This window comes from Loxodonta africana, chromosome 9, assembly GCF_030014295.1.
Source record: "Loxodonta africana isolate mLoxAfr1 chromosome 9, mLoxAfr1.hap2, whole genome shotgun sequence".
Classification (NCBI taxonomy): domain Eukaryota; kingdom Metazoa; phylum Chordata; class Mammalia; order Proboscidea; family Elephantidae; genus Loxodonta; species Loxodonta africana.
Window position 1 is genome coordinate 50399196 of NC_087350.1, and position 19922 is coordinate 50419117.

Below are 19922 nucleotides of genomic sequence, written 5' to 3' on the forward strand. Positions count from 1 at the left end.
TTTCATGACACTTTGCTTTCTTTATGTATGATGTCCTTGCTCTCATGCCACAACTCATCTGGTCTTCGGTCATTGGTGTTCATTGTGTCAAATCTATTCTTGAGATGGTCTGTAAATTAAGGTGGGATATACTCACGGTCGTGCTTTTTCTCTTGTCAATTTGTTTTAATTTTCTTCAGCTTCAACTTGAACTTCATATGAGTAATTGATGGCCTATTCTGCATTTGGCCCCTGGCCTTGTTCTGACTGATGATATTGAGCTTCTCCATCATCTCTTTCCACAGATGTAGTCGTTTTGATTCCTGTGTATTCTATCCAGCAAAATTCATGCTTATAGTCACTGTTTGTGTTGTTGAAAAAAGGTATTTGCAATGAAGAAGTCATTGGTCATGCAAAATTCTATCATGAGCTCTCCAGGGTCATTTCTGTCATCAAGACCGTATTTTCCAATGACATATCCTTCTTCTTTGTTTCCAGCTTTCACGTTCCAATCGCCGGTAATTATCAATGCATCTTGATTGCATGTTTGATCGATTTCAGACTGCAAGTTGGTAAAAATCTTCAATTTCTTCATCTTTGACCTTGGTAGTTGGTACGTAAATTTGAATAGTAGTCACATTAACTGGTCTTTCTTGTAGGTGTATGGGTATTATCCTATCATCAGCAGTGTTGTATATCAGGATAGATCTCGCAATATTCTTTTTGACAATGAATGTGATGCCATTTGTCTTCAATCTGCCATTCCCAGCAGAGTAGTCCCTAATACTGTCTGATTTTAAATGGCCAGTACCAGTCCATTTCAGCTCACTGATGCCTAGGATATTGATCTTTATGTGTTCCATTTCATTTTTCACAACTTCCAATTTTCCTAGATTCATTCTTTGTACATTCTACGTTCTGGTTATTAATGAATCCTTAATTCTTCTCATTTTGAGTTGTGCCACATCAGCAAATGAAGGCCCTATAAGCTTTACTCCATCCATGTCATTAAGGTCGATTCTACTTTGAGGAGGCAGCTCTTCCCCAGTTGTACTTTGAGTGCCTTCCAACTTGAGGGGCTCAGCTTCTGGCACTATATCAGATGGTGTTCCGTTGCCATTCATAACATTTTCACTGTCCGGTTTCTTCAGAAGCAGACTGTCAGGTCCTTCTTCCCAGCCTGTCTTCATCTGAAGCTCTGCTGAAATCTGTCCACAATGGGTGGCCTTGCTGGTATTTGAAATACCAGTGATATAGGTTCCAGCATCCATAACAATACCCACGCCACCATAGCATGACAAACTGACAGATGGAACGTGGTTACCTATCATGCTTCCAGTTTATTTCAGTGAAAACATGCAAGTTAGGAAAGCAAAACTGTCACAGTGTAGATGATAAATATCTCCTAATGGTTTATCATTATTTATTTTGATAGTACAAATCAGGTGTATAACCTAACATTTTCATGACTAACTGCTTTCTCTCAGAGAATTCTGAGATGTTTCTTTTGATTTTCATGGTTAACTTTATTTGTCGTTGTTAGCTGTCACCAAGTTGGCCCCTGACTCATGGTGACCCCATGCACAGCAGAACGAAATGCTGCCCTATCCTGCAGCATCCCCATGATCAGTTGTGGATCAAAATGTTACAATTCATTGACTGATTTTCACAAGTAGGTCGCCAGGCCTTTTTTCTTAGCTTTTTTTTTTTTAGCATGCTTATATACATAGACCATTGACTGCTACTGCTATCATCTTTGTACGTAAATAAGAATTAAAAAACTGCGTCTAACACTTCTTTACATACTGCATTTTTTGTTCCTTCTTGAGTTTTTGTTGTGAATAAATGGCAACTTAAATTGAATTGAATTATTTTTGACTGCTGCCTCTGTGGATTCTCCACCAGAGAAGAGTGACAATTTTTAGGGATTGCTGGCAGAAGCTGATTCAGATTACATTTCCTTACATCATTCTCCAGGGTTCGTATTTTTGATGATTTCTTTCATTTTGTGTATTTTGGTGTTGACACCCCCCCGCCCCCGCCTTAGGTTCGTAAATTGCCCTTATTTGCATCTTGCTTATATTCATTCTTTTCAGGTGATTAACCAACTAACTAACTGGACCTCAGTTTCTCCTCTTGGTTATAGAGTCTGGATTTTATTGGGTTTACTCTTAGATTATGGTGGATCACATTGTAATATGCCTTTGGTTTGAACAAGGGGGCCAGCATGACTTCCAAGCCTGTAATTCATGTGGTGTTCTGTCTATTCTTTGCTACTGAAAAAAGTAGTAACTCTTTGTCCTGACAAAAAGAGAGAATGAGAGTGCATTTTACAACACTCAAGGAAATTGAGAACATTTGTAAGCATAGAAACTTGCAATCTCTGAAATACAAGCCCATTTTACTTATCACAGAGAAAAAATTTTTTTTCAAAGTGGTTACGTCATACAATCTTTACTTGATTTATAATTCTTAAAATATTTATACATATTATGTTCATAAAAATATTCAGGAGTAAATTTTCAAAAACTGTTTTCTGCGTTTTTCCATTGTTTTTCTGTTCTGTTCCTCTTTGCTCCCAATTAGCATGTTGTTATTTTATTTAGTTGCCGTCATAGTGACCCTATGTACAACAGAGCAAATCACTGTCCGGTCCTGTGCCATACTCACATTTGCTGTTATGTTTGAGCCCATTGTTGCAGCCAGTGTGTCAATCCATCTTATTGAGGGTCTTCCTCTTTTTCTCTGACCCTCTATGATTAACGTGTAATAAATACTGTTTTCTTCCTTTGCTTGTTTGATATTTTTATATATCAAAACGAGAAATCCTTAGTAAAGTTAGTTGGGCAAGAGAAAAAAAAGATAACCACATGTTTCCACAGTAATAAGAATCTCTTTTTTAGTATCCTCTGTCTCGTGCCTTCCCTTTTAGTTTTCCTTTCTGAAACTGGCACTGAAGCAGATACAGGCACACATGTATTCCCTAAGTATGGAAGATCATTTGTTCCTTTCCCCCAAAGACCTGAAGCTGGTCACAGCTCAGTTTCCTCAGTATCAGTGCACTGTGGTATGATTCTACCCACTGTTGTCGAGTTGATTCCAACTCATAATGACCCTATGGGATAGAGTAGAACTGCGCCATAGAATTTCCAAGGAGTGCCTGGGCGATTTGAATTGCTAACCTTTTGGTTAGTAGTCGTAGTTCTTAACCACTATACCACCAGGGTTTCTGTGGTGTGATTGAACTAGAGGAAATGCAGAATGTGGCTAGTGGAATCCTCACCTACTCTGATTAACTAGCACTCATTTGTTACCTTTCCTTCACTGCAGTGCTTTGCATTTAGGTTGTGTCATAGTTGAATTTGTATTTTTGATTTGCATGTCTATGTGTCTTAGGAGCACTGGTGATACTAGACTGCTTACTGAAAGGTTGGTAGTTCAGACCCACCCAGTGACCCTGAGGATCTCCTTCCATAAAGATTACAGCCAAGAAAATTCGGTGGGATAGCTCTGCTCTGTCATATGGGTCGCTATGAGCCTAAAGTCAACTCAGCAGCACCAAGCAAAAACAACAGCATGTGTATTAGATAAATACACTTCTTTCTCCACATGTGGTAGCAAAATGAATTCTTTATAGTCTCCTGGACAGTAATATACACATGGCATTCTGTGTGTATCACTGCTGCTCCATGCCTTTCTTCCTTTGGCGTCCTTTTCTTAAACTCTCTTTGCCTTCTTGGTGTTATTCAGTTTCCTTATGCATTGATCAATGAGACGTTTAGTACCTATGCATTTTTCTTAAAATAATTATTCCAGCATGTAATTTAACATCAAGAATATGTTGGAATAAGACAGAAAATTGTTCCTGGCGTCTAATTTGTGTATATTTCATGATAATTTTATGCTATTCTTGATATATGAAGATGCTTTACACTCTGGTAAGGACCAGCTTTTTGAGCTCTGACATTTGTTCATATTATATGAATACCATCTGCACCAAGCAGTAGCTTCCTTGTTGCTTTTGCTCTGGATGTGGCAAAACCATCATCATCATTCCCCACGAACACACATACGTTTAACGTTTTTTTGTACTTGGTATTTTTAAATTTATCCTCTGTTTTTCAAGGCATTTATAACAATTTTATAACTAACAGTTTTAGAGTACATTATAACTTGAAAGCCAATTTCATATCCATTAATTTTATTGTCCAACAGCCCTTGAGGTAGCTACTATTAATATTCCATTGTTACAGCTGAGAAAACATATGTGTGATACTCTTTTTTGTTCATTCTTAATTATATGACCATTCCATCTCTTTGCATGTCCTTTTAAAAATCTGAGTTTATAAGACGATTTCTTTACTAGTATGTGATTTCTATAAATGCTTTCTCTTCTTTATCAGAATAAGTTTTTTTCCTTGTATTTTGATTTAGTTTTCTGTGTTCTTTTCTCCGCTTCTTTCCTTCTTGAAAGGAGCCCTCGTGGCGCAGTGGGTAAGCGCTTGGCTGCTAGCCTAAAAGTTTGGTGTTTCAAACCCACCAACCGCTCTGCAGGAGAAAGATGTGGCAGTCTGCTTCCGTAAAGGCTATAGCCTTGGAAACCCTATGGGCAGTTCTACTCTGTCCTGTAAGGCTGCTGTGAGTCGGAATTGGCTCGGTACAGCAATGGATTTTGGGGTTTTTTCTTCTTGAGTCCTATCACAGGCTTGTTCCCTATCTTTTTGAAACATTACCAAACTACAAAGTAATAATGATGATATTTACATTATGTAGTGTTTTCAGTCTTTCACTTCTAATAATCTTATTTTATCTTCACAACAGTTACCTGAGGTAAGCAGCACAGGTGTAAATTGCTTGTTTTGTGGATTCAAAACCAAGGACACAGAGCGTTTGCTAAAGTTTTTTTTTAAGATCACATAACTAATAAGTGTTAAGAACCAGGAATACCTGGGCTTCTTTCTGTTCTTGTCCAGGGTTCTTTTCATTGCTGTTATACTCTGCATAGTGTTCCCTGGTATGAGGAAATACCGACTTACATCATTTTCCCTCAAGTTTCCTTTTAGGCTTTTATGTTACCAAACCACTTACTCAGAATTAAATCCAGAGTAGCAGTTTCCCTTGTTGCTTTGTCAAAAGACTTCCTATAAAAAGAAATTATCAACACGGCAGGTCAGTAATTTGCCAAATTCTCTGTATTTAGCACGGCAATTCTTTGATCACTTGTCCCCATGGCTCTATTTTCTTGTTTGCCCATTTTGTAATTTGTTAGAACTCTATCATATATATCCTTTTTTGTCTCTACTTTTATTCTTATTTATGTGGTATTTTTACCCCGTGCTTCCCACAAATATTAAATTGACCTTGTTTGTAGATTTCCGTGTGTGTGTGTATTTTTTTCCCCTGCATAGTTATTATATAGCCAGTTAAAACAGTTAAACTGATTCTAACTTATGGCCACTCAGTGTGTGTCAGGGTAGAACTGTGCTTTATAAGTTTTACAATGGCTAATTTTTCAAAAGGAGGTCATCACCAGGCCTTTCTTTTGAGGCACCTCTGGGTGGAACTATAGTGTTCCACCTGTTTATCTGTTTCATTATTAACGGATGTTTGATTGCTTCTAGATTTGGGCCATTACAAATTGTGCTTCTATGAGCATTCTTACATAGGTTGCATATCTGTTGCTATGTACCTAAATGAGTTAAAGTATACACTTTAGTGGATGCTGCTAAGTAGTTTCCTAAAGTAGTTCCTGTTGCTTTACATTTTTGTCAGCACTTGAGATTGTCAATTTTTTTTTTTTTTAGTATTTGAGACATTTTGGTACATGTGTAGTAGTATTTCATTTTGGTTTTAATTTTCATTTCTCTGATGACTAATGAAATTGAACACCTTTTCATGTATTTATTGGCCATTTGGCTCTCTCCTTTGTGAAGTGCCTTTTGGCCATTTTGAGATTGAATTGTCTTTTTCTTTTCCTTAATGATTTGTAGGTCTTATTTTGGTATCAAGTCCTTTGTTGGGTATATATTGCAAATACCTTTCTTCACTCCGTGGCTTGCCTTTTCACTTTCTTGTGTCTTTCAGTGAACAGAATTCTTATATTTACAGTGGTCTGATTTTTTCTTCATGATGATGTGACCTGTGTAATGATAATATGATCCTCATGATGTATCCTTTTTAAGAAATCTAACTTTACCCTAAGTTCACAAAAGTAGCCTTTCATCTCTGAACTTTTTTTTTTTTTACCTTTTACATTGGTATGTACAGTTCACCTGGAATTGATTTTTGTGTATGGCGTGATGTAGGGATCAAGATTATTATTATTTTCCAATTTAGATATCCAGTTGGCTTAGCATTTTTTTTTTTTTTGAGAAAGCCATCTTTTCTCATTGCTTTTGTGCCACCTTTGTAATAAATCAAATGTCCATGTACGTGAGTCTGTTTCTGAATTCTGTATGTGTTTCTTTGCTTTTTTTTCTATCCTTCCACCAAACACGACAGTCTTCATTCCTGGAGCTTTACAAAAGTCTTGATAAATTAGTGAAATAAGTCTTCATGCCTTGTTCTTCTTTAAGATTATCTTGGCTATTGTTGGGTCTTTGCATTTCCATATATGGTATAGAATTAATTTGTCTAGTTTCACAAATAAATCTGTTGAGATTTTGATTGACATTGCATTGAATCTGTAGACCAATTTATGGAGAATTGATGTCTTTATAATTTTGAGGCTTCCAGTCAATATACGTGGCATATTCTTAGTTTTATTTGTCTTCTTTAATTTATCTTTTTATTTTTTAATTATAGCTCTTTATATCTTTTACAGATATGGAAGATACATCTTTTCTATACCCTTTAGTTTTACAGTTTTCTTTGATGAGTTTAATTCTAGGTTTAGAGAATGGGGTTGAGGATTTGAGGGGAGGAGGAGAAGAAACATAGCCAGGGCCAAGAGTCTTTCTATTACAGTGTGAAACACCTTCTTGGGTGTAGTTCTTTCCAAAGTTTGTTTCCCTCCATTAAAATCACCTAGTCCATCGGGTGTAGAAAGAAGTGGTGAAAAGAGGGGACATATGAATATATAACGACCACCCAGTCCCATCTATGGATCTTGTAAACTACTCCTCATCAGCTGGCCCCAGTGCCACCCTTACGATACTCTACAGCCCTTGACAGCCCCAGGCTTACTGACAGTTTTCCTGTCCTGCAGCCAGAATCGCTTGTTCAACACAATGTTGGAGAGAAAAATATTCACCAAAATAACTACCACACCATGACTCCCACGGCTGGTGTCTGGCCCTTGACTAGTCTACTTACTTTTTCACCCCTGTACTAGGTCATGATTTCTCTGTGTTGTCCCAGGGACTTAACAAATAAATTTTTTGTTTAGTATAGGTCATACTATACATACTGTTCAGCAACTTGCTTTTTTTTTTTTTTTGATGGCTAATGAGTGTATTCAGTTGCATTTGGAAATAGGTTGGATTTAATAAAGTAAAGTTTTAATATATGCTCCTTTTTGTGCGTGTGTGATTTTATATCTGTCATGGATTAAATTGTGTCCCCCAGTATCTCAGTCATCTAGTGCTGCTATGATAGAAATACCACAAGTGGATGGCATTAACAAAGAGAAATTTATTTTTTCACAGTTTTTTAGTAGGCCAGAAGTCCAAATTCAGGGTGTTAGCTACAGAGGAAGACTTTCTTTCTCTGTCAGCTCAGGAGGAAGGTCCTTGTCAACAATATTCCTCTGGTTGAGGAATTTCTCAGCGCGGGGACCTCAGGTCCAAAGGACGCGCTGTTTTCCTGGCTCTTATTTCTTGGTGGTATGAGGTCCCCATGTCTCTCTGTGCGCTTCTCCCTTTTATAACTCAGAAGAGACTGGCTGAAGACACAATCCAGTCTTACAGGTTGAGTCCTGCCTCTTAACGTAACTGCTGATAATCCCGTCTCATCAACTTCATAGAGATAGGATTTACAATACACAGGAAAATCATATTAGATGACAAAATGCTGAACAGTTGCACAGTATTGGGAATCATGGCCTGTCCAAGTTGACACACATTTTTGAGGGACACAGTTCAATCCATAACACCCAGAAATGTGTATCAACTTGGGTAGGCCATGATTCCCAGTGTTGTGTGCTTGTCCACCATCTTGTGTTCTGATGTGATTATTCTGTGTGTTGTAAATCCTAACCTCTATGATGTTAATGAGGCAAGATTAGAGGCAGTTACTTTAATGAGTCAGGATTAGGTTGAACCTTGAGTCAGATAATATCTTTTGAGATATGAAAGAGAGAATTGAGCCGAGAGGAGAAGGACTTCATATTACCAAGAAAGAAGCGCCAGGAGTGGAGTGTGTCCTTTGGACCTGGAGTCGCTGCACTGAGAATATCCTAGACCAGGGGAAGATTGATGACAACAACATTCTCCTAGAGCCAACAGAGAGAGAAAGCCTTCTCCAGAAGCTGGTGCCCTGAATTCGGACTTCTAGCCTCCGAAACTGAGAGAATAAATTTCCGTTTGTTAAAGCCATCCACTTGTGGTATTTCTGTTATAGCACCACTAGATAACTAAGACAATATCCCTTTAAGTGTCTCCATATTATTGCTTTGTTGTCTTGAATGTAATTGTAAGTTAGTGATATGGTTGAGCACAGTGGTTAATATTCTGTGATGTAGTTAGACATTTCCCTCATTGGTGTCTTTAGGTTGTTTTTAAATATTATGATAATGAAATAAATGTCTTTATGGATAAGGTGTTTTCCATTTGTAGGATCATTTTTCAGGATGGCTTTCCAGAATGGATCAAATGAACAAATAGATCAAAGGGGATCAACATTTTTAGATTAACCACAGAGTGGTGCCTGGAACAAAATAGGCGTTCAAAAAATATTTATTAGATGAAAGCATATGATAAAAATTGCTTTCCAACATGTTTGTATCAAGTTTTATTCCCACCTACGTATGAGATTCTCTATTCTCCCATACAATCTTACACTTATGTTATTTTACTGATTTGATTGTAATCAGAAAAATTCTGTATCTATTTTGAAAAAAATGCTATCAGAGAATACCTAAGTTGTGTTTCTCTTTTATTTTCACCTAGTGGGTAAGTAAACATGCTTTCTTACAGGACTGAATTTGCTCTTAAAGAAATCATGTCCTCTGGAGGTGCTGAAGATGACATCCCACAGGGAGAGAGGAAGACGGTTACAGATTTTTGTTACCTCCTGGATAAATCTAAACAGCTGTTCAATGGGTTAAGGTTAGTGAACTCTGGGTATTTTAAACTTTTCTCTAGTTCTTTTTTTTTTTTTTCCTAGTTGATATCAGGTAAGTTTTTTTTTAAAGTTCGGGATAGAATGCTGTCTGTCTGTCTATGTATCTGTCTAATCTATCTGAATCGATCTAATCTGTCTATCTAATCTATGGTAGATGGTCATGATTTTTTTGGACACTATTCTTCATTCTTAAATGAAAAAACAATAACAAAGGAAGATTACTTGTATTGTTTCACCCAGTAGGGCATCTGTAAATAAATTTTGATGTGTCAGCCTTGGAAGCCCTATGAGGAGGTTCTGCCCTGTCCTGTAGTGTCTGTATGAGTCGGAATAGACTCATCAGTAATGGGTTTGTATACATAGGATAATATAGAGCTATTAAAAAGATTTTGGTAGGGAGGTAAATGAAAAGTTAAATAAGACATATAATTAAATGAAAAAATTATAAAATTAGTATGTATTGTATAATCTTGGTTTATGAAAAATTCTGTATGAAGTTTATTATCTGTATTCCATATTAACTTTGTTTTAGTGGGAGCTGTTTGCTCTATTCCCCTGCGTGTCTGTCAGTTTGTTGTACTGTGGGGGCTTGTGTGTTGCTGTGATGCTGGAAGCTATGCCACCAGTATTCAGATACCAGCAGGGTCACCCATGGAGGACACGTTTCAGCTGAGCTTCCAGACTAAGACAGACTAGGAAGAAGGACCCAGCAGTCTATTTCTTAAAAGCATTAGCCAGTGAAAACCGTATGAATAGCAGCAGAACATTGTCTGATATATGCTGGAAGATGAGCCCACCAGGTTGGAAGGCACTCAAAAGATGACTGGGGAAAAGCTGCCTCCTCAAAGTAGAGTTGACCTTAATGATACGGATGGAGTAAAGCTCTCAGGACCTTCGTCTGCTGATGTGGCATGACTCAAAATGAGAAGAAACAGCTGCAAACATCCATTAATACTCGGAACCTGGAATATACAAGGTATGGATATAGGAAAGTTGGAAATTGTCAAAAATGTAATGGAACACGTAAACATTGATATCCTAGGCATTAGTGAGCTGAAATGGACTGGTCTTGACCATTTTGAATCAGACAATCATATAGTCTACTATGCTGGGAATGACAACTTGAAGAGGAATGGTGTTGCATTCATCATCAAAAAGAACATTTCAAGATCTATCCTGAAGTACAACACCGTCAGTGATAGGATAATATCCATACTCCGGCAAAGAAGACCAGTTAATACGACTATTATTCAAATTTATGCACCACCCACTCTAACGCCAAAGATGAAAAAATTGAAGATTTTTATCAGATGCCCCAGTCTGAAATTGATCGAACATGGAATCGGGTTACATTGATAATTACTGGGGATTGGAATGCGAAAGTTGGAAACGAAGAAGGATCGGTAGTTGGAAAATATGGCATTGGTGATAGAAACAATGCCGGAGATCAAAGGATAGAGTTTTGCAAGACCAATGACATCTTCATTGCAAATACCTTCCTTCACCAATATAAATGGCGACTGCACACATGGACCTTGCCAGATGGAACACACAGGAATCAAACTGACTATATCTGTGGAAAGAGACGATGGCAAAGCTCAATATCATCAGTCAGAACAAGGCCAGGGGCCAACTGTGGAACAGACCATCAATTGCTCATATGCAAGTTCAAGCTGAAACTGAAGAAAATCAAAGCAAGTCCACAAGAGCCAAAATATGACCTTGAGTGTGCCCACCTGAATTTAGAGACCATCCGAAGAATAGATTTGATGCATTGAACACTAGAGACCGAAGACCAGACGAGTTGTGGAATGATATCAAGGACATCATCCATGAAGAAAGCAAGAGGTCACTGAAAAGCAGGAAAGAAAGAAAAGACCAAGATGGATGTCAAAGGAGACTCTGAAACTTGGTCACAAACGTCCAGCAGCTAAAGCAAAAGGAGGAAATGATGAAGTAAAAAAACTGAACAGAAGATTCAAAGGGCAGCTCGAGAAGACAGAGTAAAGTATTATGATGACATGTGCAAAGAGCTGGAGGTAGAAAACCGAAAGGGAAGAACACGCTCGGAGTTTCTCAAGCTGAAAGAACTGAAGAAAAAATTCCAAGCCTTGAGTTGCAATAGTAAGGATTCTATGGGGAAAATATTAAATGACGCAGGAAGCATCAAAAGAAGATGGAATACACAGAGTCATTATACCAAAAAGAATTAGTCCATTTTAAGAGGTAGCGTATGAACAGGAACCGATGGTACTGAAGGAGGAAGTCCAAACTGCTCTGAAGGCATTGGTGACAAACAAGGTTGCAGGAATTGACAGAATATCAATTGAGATGTTTCAACAAATGGATGCAGCACTGGAGGTGCTCACTCATCTACGCCAAGAAATATGGAAGATGGCTTCCTGGCCAACTCACTGGAAAAGACCCATATTTATGCCTACTCCCAAGAAAGGTGATCCAACCGAACGCGGAAATTGTAGAACAATATCATTAACGTCACATGCAAGCAAAATTTTGCTGAAGATCTTTCAAAACCGGCTGCGGCAGTATATCGACAGGGAACTGTCAGAAATTCAGGCTGGATTCAGAAGAGGACGTGGAACCAGGGATGTCATTGCTGAAAGCAGAGAATACCAGAAGAATGTTTACTTGCATTTTATTTACTAGGCAAAGGCATTAGACTGTGTGGATCAGAACAAATAATGTATGGCATTGAGAAGAATGGGAGTGCCAGAACACTTAATTGTGCTCATGAGGAACCTTTACATAGATGAAGGAGCAGTTGTTGGGATAGAGCAAGGAGATACTGATTGGTTTAAAGTCAGGAAAGGTGTGCGTCAGGTTTGTATCCTTTCACCATACCTGTTCAGTCTGTAGGAAATGCTGGTGGCGTAGTGGTTAAGTGCTACGGCTGCTAACCAAAGGATCAGTAGTTCAAACTCACCAGGTGCTTCTTGGAAACTCTATGGGGCAGTTTTACTCTGTCCTATAGGGTCGCTATGAGTCGGAATCAACTTGGTGGCACTGGGTTTGATTTTGGTTTGGTGTTCAGTCTGTATGCCAAGCAAATAATGCAAGAAGCTGGACTATATGAAGAAGAATGGGGCATCAGGATTGGAGGAAGACTCATAAACAACCTGCACTGTGCAGATGATACAACCTTGCTTGCTGAAAGTGAAGAGGACTTGAAGCACTTACTGATGAAGATCAAAGACCACAGCCATCAGTGTGGATTGCACCCCAACATAAAGAAAACAAAAATCCTCACAACTGGACCAGTGAGCAACATCATGATAAACAGAGAAAAGATTGAAGTTGTCAAGGATTTCATTTTACTTGGATCCACAATCAACAGCCATGGAAGCAGCAGCCAAGAAGTCAAAAGACGCATTGCATTGGGTAAATCTGCTGCAAAGGACCTCTTTAAAGTGTTGAAGAGCAAAAATGTCACCTTGAAGACTAAGGTGCACCTGACCCAAGCCATGGTATTTTCAATCACATCATATGCATGTGAAAGCTGGACTTGATATTGACTGTTGTCTTTGAGCCATGTATAAGTTATTGTATCAGTTTATTTTGTTTTCTTACTGTATCCTAGCTTCTTGCTTTGTTTTGTTTTGATATTCCCAAATGGGGTGCTTGTGTGAGCTAGCTTGGTTATTGTCATCTTTGACGCTCTGACGCCCTGTCACCGGATGGCTATAGCTGTCATCAGGTATATCAGTGTAGGAGTCCATTCACTTTTCTTGTATGAATTCAGCTCAGGTGTCCAGGTAGCCGATCATCAAGTGTGTGGTACAGACTCTGTCCTACAATCTTAGAGGGGAAGGAGTGATTGTGTAGGTACTGGTATCTGGTTGCAGCAGGGGGCCACACTCTGAACAAGGCAGGGGGCTGAGAACTGTCCCCCGAATGTCTGTGAAGAAAGCGCGTCCGTGTTCCCTAGAGTGTATAGGTGGGTGGGTTCTGCAGACGGACCATGGGCACCCAGCGCTTTTGTTTGTAAGAACTGGGAGGTACCAGTTATCCTTGGGCCCCTGTCGCAGTTGCCTGGGTTACCTGAGTGGTGCCACCAGTCCTTATGCCCCTGATGTGGGTAGGTGAGGACCCTGTTTAATAGGCAAAGTGGTGTCAAACATCAAAAACCCACCTCTCCACCACACAGGTGAAACAGTTGCAGGCTGTCAACAAGGGCCTATTCTCCTGAAATAGGCCCACACAGGTCCACACTTGGGGGAAAGGTATTCAGAGCCCACCGACCATTTATGCCTGGGTGGGAGCCTTTCCTGTCCAGAGCTGCCCCGGTTTGTAGAGCTGGCAAATTATCTTTTCCCCCAGTTGTGAATTTATTCCTACTCCAAGGCCAGGTGGATGGCTACGGGCGCTCAACACGGCCTATCTCAGGCCCAGGGAAATCAGCAGTCACCGAAGCCAGCTTGGGGCCTGGGGACAAGGTAAAATATACGCAAGTACTTAGCTTTTGCTGAGAGTGCCGTTCTTCTCTGGTTCCGGAGGTGCGAGTAGGCTGTGCTGCTGGCTGCTTCTCCCTAAGGAAACTGTGGCCTAACGCTACCACCAGCCCGCCGCTCCTGGTAATGGTGCCTGTGGGATCCTGCTGATTCAGGTCTGGTAACTCCTCTTTGTTTTTGAACCGTCTCTTTTCCTCCTGCGTCTCAGTCTGTTTTCTAACTTTGCCTTTGATGTTCAGGGCTCCTAGCTTGTCATAAATATAATCATTGCACTTGTTTTTTGGGGCCTTTGTTGTAAGAGAGATTGCAGGAAGTGTCTGGCTATTCCGCCATCTTGGCCCCGCTTTCCGGAATAGCATCAACTTTTTACTTTGAATCATTCCCATGAGCATTCTTTCTTTCACTCTTAGTGCTTTCATTTTTGGAGCTTCTTTTGTGTTTTATCTTTTTTCAGTTCTTAAATTGGTTATTAAACGGCTTATTGAAGTATAGGATACTTGTAGAAAAGTATACATATAATAAGTATACAGCTTGGCGCATTTTTACAAATTGATGATATCCTTGTGACTTGTACTTAGATCAAGAAAGAGAACAGACAGCACCTCAGAAAGCCCCTTGTGCACCCCATCACTTGGAGTTTTTAACTCTTTATGAACAGAATAAAAAAGTACATTTTAGTGTATGAAAGACTTCGGATTTTTCTTTATAACGTCCTTGGTGTATGTCTTAGTCATCTAGTGCTGACATAATGGAAGTACCACAAGTGGATGGTTTTAACCAACAGAAATTAATTTTCTCACAACCTAGTAGGCCAGAAGTCCAAATTCAGGGCATCAGCTCCAGAGGAAGGCTTTCTCTCTCTGCTGGCTCTGGAGAAAGATCCTTGTTGTCAATATTTCCCTGGGCCAGGAGCTTCTCCGTGCAGGAACCCTGGGTCCAAAGGACACGCTGTGCTCCTGGCACTGCTTTCTTAGTGGTATAAGGTCCCCAATTCTCTGCTTACTTCCCTTTCCTTTTATTTCTTAGAAAATAAAAGGTGGTGCAGGCCACACCCCAGGGAAACTCCCTTTAGATGACACTGAATCAGGAATGTGACCTGAACAAGGGTATTACATCCCACCCTAATCCTCTTTAACCACAGGAAGAGGTTATGGTTTATAACACATAGGAAAATCACAAAATGGAGGACAGGCACACAATACAGGGAATCATGGCCTAACCACGTTGACACATATTTTTGGGGGGGACACAGTTCAATCCATGATGGTGTACAATAAATTCCCATTTTACTCTTGGAGGTATGTGTCTTTCCACCTTATATTAAGCTGTTTATCTAAATTGTCAGAGTCATGAATATCTTAATGGAGTATTTGTCCTGTCTGAAAATACATTCTTATAATAAATTTGCTCTTCCTTCCACTCACTGTGTAAGAAAACAGTTTAAAGAGTAAGAAATGGATAAAATGAATGGTGTTTTGCTCAGAATAGCTCTTGCATGTAGTTATAATAGTAATGAAGTGAGAATAATGTTAGAAATAGCCTTGAATACTGACAGGAAATGATCAAAAGCCTAAGTACTTGCAGGGTTCTAGTTACCATGGTGACTCAGACTGTCGATGCAGAATGGAATACTTGGTGGGATTATATAAGGCAGCATCTTGAAACATGTATTTGAGATACCCAGCTGTGTCTATCAGTGATGTCCATAACTTGTGATGCTTTGCAAAAGCAGAGGTTACCAAGTCTGTCACTAATTATTTGATATCAGAGGAGCAAATACACAAAGCCAAGACAATCTTTGGAGACCATAAAAATATATTTTTCCTCAGGGGTTCCCCAATGTGAAGTGTAATGGTCTTAAAAAGTAATGAACGTAGAAATTACTTTTTATTAAATGTGCTTACTATATTCAAATGAAGAATGAAAGCATTTACAATGCTTCATTTCAAAACCCATTTTTAGAATGCCTTCATTCCTAAATAGGAGTGGATCACAGATATTAACAGTTTTGTTCCATTGTCTCCTTCCTCCCCTGCACTCCCTTCTCCTTCTCTCGTCATTCGGAAGCATGTTCTTCTCATTCAGAAAACCAGTATTCTCCTAGAGGCAACTCCTGCAAAGTATTAATAGTAAGGCACATGTTATTTCAGAGATTATACCCTAAACAATTTGTACAACCTTGTGATGTCTGCTTTCATTTTATATGGTTTCCCACTCAGAGGAATTGAACTTGCATTTGAGGTAGACTGCCACCAGAGGACAACAGATACCTTGATTGTGTTGTGTATTAGTTTCCTAGGGCTGCCTTAACATGCAATTCCCCAAAGTGGGTGGCTTATAAGAACAGAAATTTATTGTCTCAAAGTGCTGGAGGCTCGTGGTTTGAATTCAGGGTGTTGGCAAGGCCATGTTCACTCAGAAGGCTCTAGAGGAAGATCCTGGGCATTCCATGACTTGTAGCTGCAGCATCATAACTCTGTTGTCTCTGTTTCCTTTTCTCTTTCTCTCTTGTCTCTCTTTTGTAGGACACCACTTGGAATGGTTTAGAACCCAGCCCATTCCAGCATGTCCTCAGGTTAATTTAACTGATAACATCTTCAAAGACTTTTTCCAAACAAAGTCAGTTTTGTAGGTATCAGGGGTTAGGACTTCAACATAAATTTTTGGGAAACACAATTCAGTGCATGACACATGGCCTAGAGAAGTGTTGAACAAGAGAATTTTAATGTGAGCAACAAATATGATTTTAAATTTTCTAGCTGTCATGTCAAAAAATTAATTTTAATAAAATACTTTATTTGACCCAATAATATCTAAAGTACTTTGTTTTAATATGAATCAATATAAAAAAATTTTAATGACATTTTACATTATTTTTTTTTTAAAGTAAGTCTTTGAAATGCTGTGAATATTTTGTATTTACACACATTTCAATTCAGATTAGCCACATTTCAAGTGTTTAGTATGCATATGTGGCTGGTGGCTACTGTATTTGGACAGCACAGGTCTGTAGTTTACTGAGAGTTTAGTACTTTTCACTCTCTTCCTTTATCTTTTCGTTTTTCAAGAAAAATCAGTTTTTTTTTTCATTTGCATTGCATACATATGTAATATATATTTTCACATATATATACATATTTGGTTTGTATAATTGTAAATTGAACTAATAGTATAAGTAGCTAAGTAGAGCATAAAAAATTAGGCTATTTGGCATTAAAATCCTAGCTCTATAGCCAACTTGCTTGGTATACCTAAACAAATGACTTTGTTGTTGCCAAAATTTCATAGAACTTATATGTCTCAGATGTTCCCTTGGGCTAGGAGATTTTTTTTTTTTTAAATAATTTTTATTGTGCTTTAAGTGAAAGTTTACAAATCAAGTCAGTCTGTCACATATAAGCTTATATACACCTTACTCCATACTCCCACTTACTCTCCCCCTAATGAGTCAGCCCGCTCCCTCCTTCCAGTCTGTCCTTTCATGATGATTTTGCCAGTTTCTAATTCTCTCTACCCTCCTATCTCCCCTCCAGACAGGAGATGCCAACACAGTCTCAAGTGTCCACCTGATACAAGTAGCATCTCTCTCCAACCCGTTGTCCAGTCCTTTCCATGTCTGATGAGTTGTCTTCAGGAATGGTTCCTGTCCTGGGCCAACAGAAGGTTTGGGGACCATGACCGCCGGGATTCTTCTAGTCTCAGTCAGACCATTAAGTCTGGTCTTTTTATGAGAATTGGGGTCTGCATCCCACTGTTGTCCTGCTCCCTCAGGGGTTTTCTGTTGTGTTCCCTGTCAAGGCAGTCATCGGTTGTGGCTGGGCACCATCTAGTTCTTCTGGTCTCAGGATGATGTAAGTCTCTGGTTCATGTGGCCCTTTCTGTCTCTTGGGCTCTGAGTTATCGTGTGACCTTGGTGTTCTTCATTCTCCTTCGATCCAGGTGGGTTGAGACCAATTGATGCATCTTAGATGGCCGCTTGTTAGCATTTGAGACCCCAGACGTCACATTTCAAAGTGGAATGCAGAATGTTTTCATAATAGAATTATTTTGCCAATTGACTTAGAAGTCCCCTTAAGCCATAGTCCCCAAACCTCCGTCCTTGCTCCGCTGACCTTCGAAACATTCAGTTTATCCCGGAAACTTCTTTGCTTTTGGTCCTGTCTGGTTGAGCTGACCTTCCGTGTATTGAGTATTGTCCTTCCCTTCATCTAAAGTAGTTCTTATCTACTAACTAATCAGTAAATAACCCTCTTCCACCCTCCCTCCCTCCCTCCTCTCATAACCACAAAAGAATATGTTCTTCTCAGTTTATACTGTTTCTCAAGATCTTAAAATAGTGGTCTTATACAATATTTGTCCTTTTGCCTCTGACTAATTTCACTCAGTATAATGCCTTCCAGGTTCCTCCATGTTATGAAATGTTTCACAGATTCATCACTGTTCTGTATTGATGCTCAGTATTCCATTGTGTGAATATACCATAATTTATTTAACCATTCATCCGTTGATGGACACCTTGGCTGCTTCCAGCTTTTTGCTATTGTAAACAGAACTGCAATAAACATGGGTGTGCATATATCGGTTCGTGTAAAGGCTCTTATTTCTCTAGGGTATATTCTGAGGAGTGGGATTTCTGGGTTGTATGGTAGTTCTATTTTTAACTTTTTAAGACAATGCCAGATAGACTTCCAAAGTGGTTGTACCATTTTACATTCCCACCAGCAGTGTATAAGAGTTGCAATCTCTCCGCAGCCTCTCCAACATTTATTATTTTGTATTTTTTGGATTAATGCCAGCCTTGTTGGAGTGAGATAGAATCTCATCATAGTTTTATTTTGCATTTCTCTAAGAAAATCAGTTTTTAACTACCAGTTTTAAAATAAAACAAAACAAATGTATAACTTAAGAACTTATTGTAAGACAAACACCCTTATTGCCACAATGCCAGTCAAAAAATAAAACTTGGCCTGTATAGGTCAACAACAAAGAAATAAAACTTTGCCAGCTTCTTATATGTCCTCCATAAGCCTCATCTCAATCGTAATTGTCTTCCGTCATCTGCCGTTTGGTTAACCATTGACATTGTTTGTATAGGGAAAGGAGATGAATCAAGTGTTTGATGAATTGGAATAAAGATGTCCTTGTAATACAGTCCTGTCTGTATAAACAAGAATGTGTGAGTGATACAATGTGCTCCTTGACTGAAAAGCTTATTCAGAGAAGTTGGGTTATTCCTTGGCCTTTGACTGCGGCTTTGCTGGAGTTCAACAGCGTCCCAAGACTTGGGGATCAGAATGAACTACTAGAAAAGAATTTTACTCATGTAGAATCAAAATCTAGTTGTTTTCTTCATGGTAGAAAGGAAAGAACACTGGACTAAAAAAAAAAAAATAGGGTCCAGAAAGTCTGAATTTGAATCACAGCACTACAATTTACTGGCCATGAGTTCCCAGATAACTCACTTAAGCTCTCTGAGCCACAATTTAGTGTGTGTGTATGTGCACATATGCATTCATATACACCTACATATTTTGGGAAAGCCAAGTATTTAAGGACCAGATTGAGGAAATAGAAACCTTTGAAAGAGATTGTAAGAACAAAATTCTTAATTCTAGAGAGTTACGGTGGTGGTGAAGTGATGAACAGTGTTATGCCATAGAGAGGACTGATCAGAGGAGGATTGAAGTGTCGGTAGGACTTATGTTTTAGCTGGTAGGCATGAATGATCTCAATTGATTGCATTTTAGTAAATATGGAGGGTTTGAGAAAACTTGAAAGAAATTTCCTGAGTTTTAACATACCAAAGTTATATTTGGAACATCTCTGAAAATCAGTTTTAATTATTTGCACCTCATTACTTCCTTAGCCTCTGAACTTCTAAACTCAAGAACTGAGGATTTAAAAAAGAGCCGTTAGTGTTGTGCTTTTACTTTTTTTAAAGCCATGAAAAAATAATATAAGCAGCCAATTTATAACATAGGTGCATTTGCAAATGTGAAATATAAGATCATTTAACTTACGAGGGTAATTCACAGAGGTCCATTTAATTTAATTCTATGGACCATTAATTCCCCATCTCTTGGAAGAAGTGCAGCCGGAATGTTCCTTAGAGGCAAGGATGGTGAAACTGCGTCTTACATACTTTGGGCATGTTGTCAGGAGGGATCAGTCTCTGGTGAAGGACATCATGCT

At 38.8% G+C, this 19922-nt stretch overlaps 1 protein-coding gene across 3 annotated transcripts in view; it reads left to right on the forward strand.

Moving 5' to 3' along the window:
• Positions 1-19922, forward strand: part of SCAI (suppressor of cancer cell invasion) — a 187550-nt gene that overhangs the window by 66412 nt on the left and 101216 nt on the right. For all 3 annotated transcript variants that reach the window (XR_010323020.1, XM_064291433.1, XM_064291434.1), the window contains one exon: positions 9114-9245. Coding sequence is in view for 2 of the 3 variants with exons in the window: in XM_064291433.1 (XP_064147503.1) it covers positions 9114-9245 (132 nt within the window). In the remaining variant the exon portion in view is untranslated. The remainder of the gene's footprint in view (positions 1-9113; positions 9246-19922) is intronic.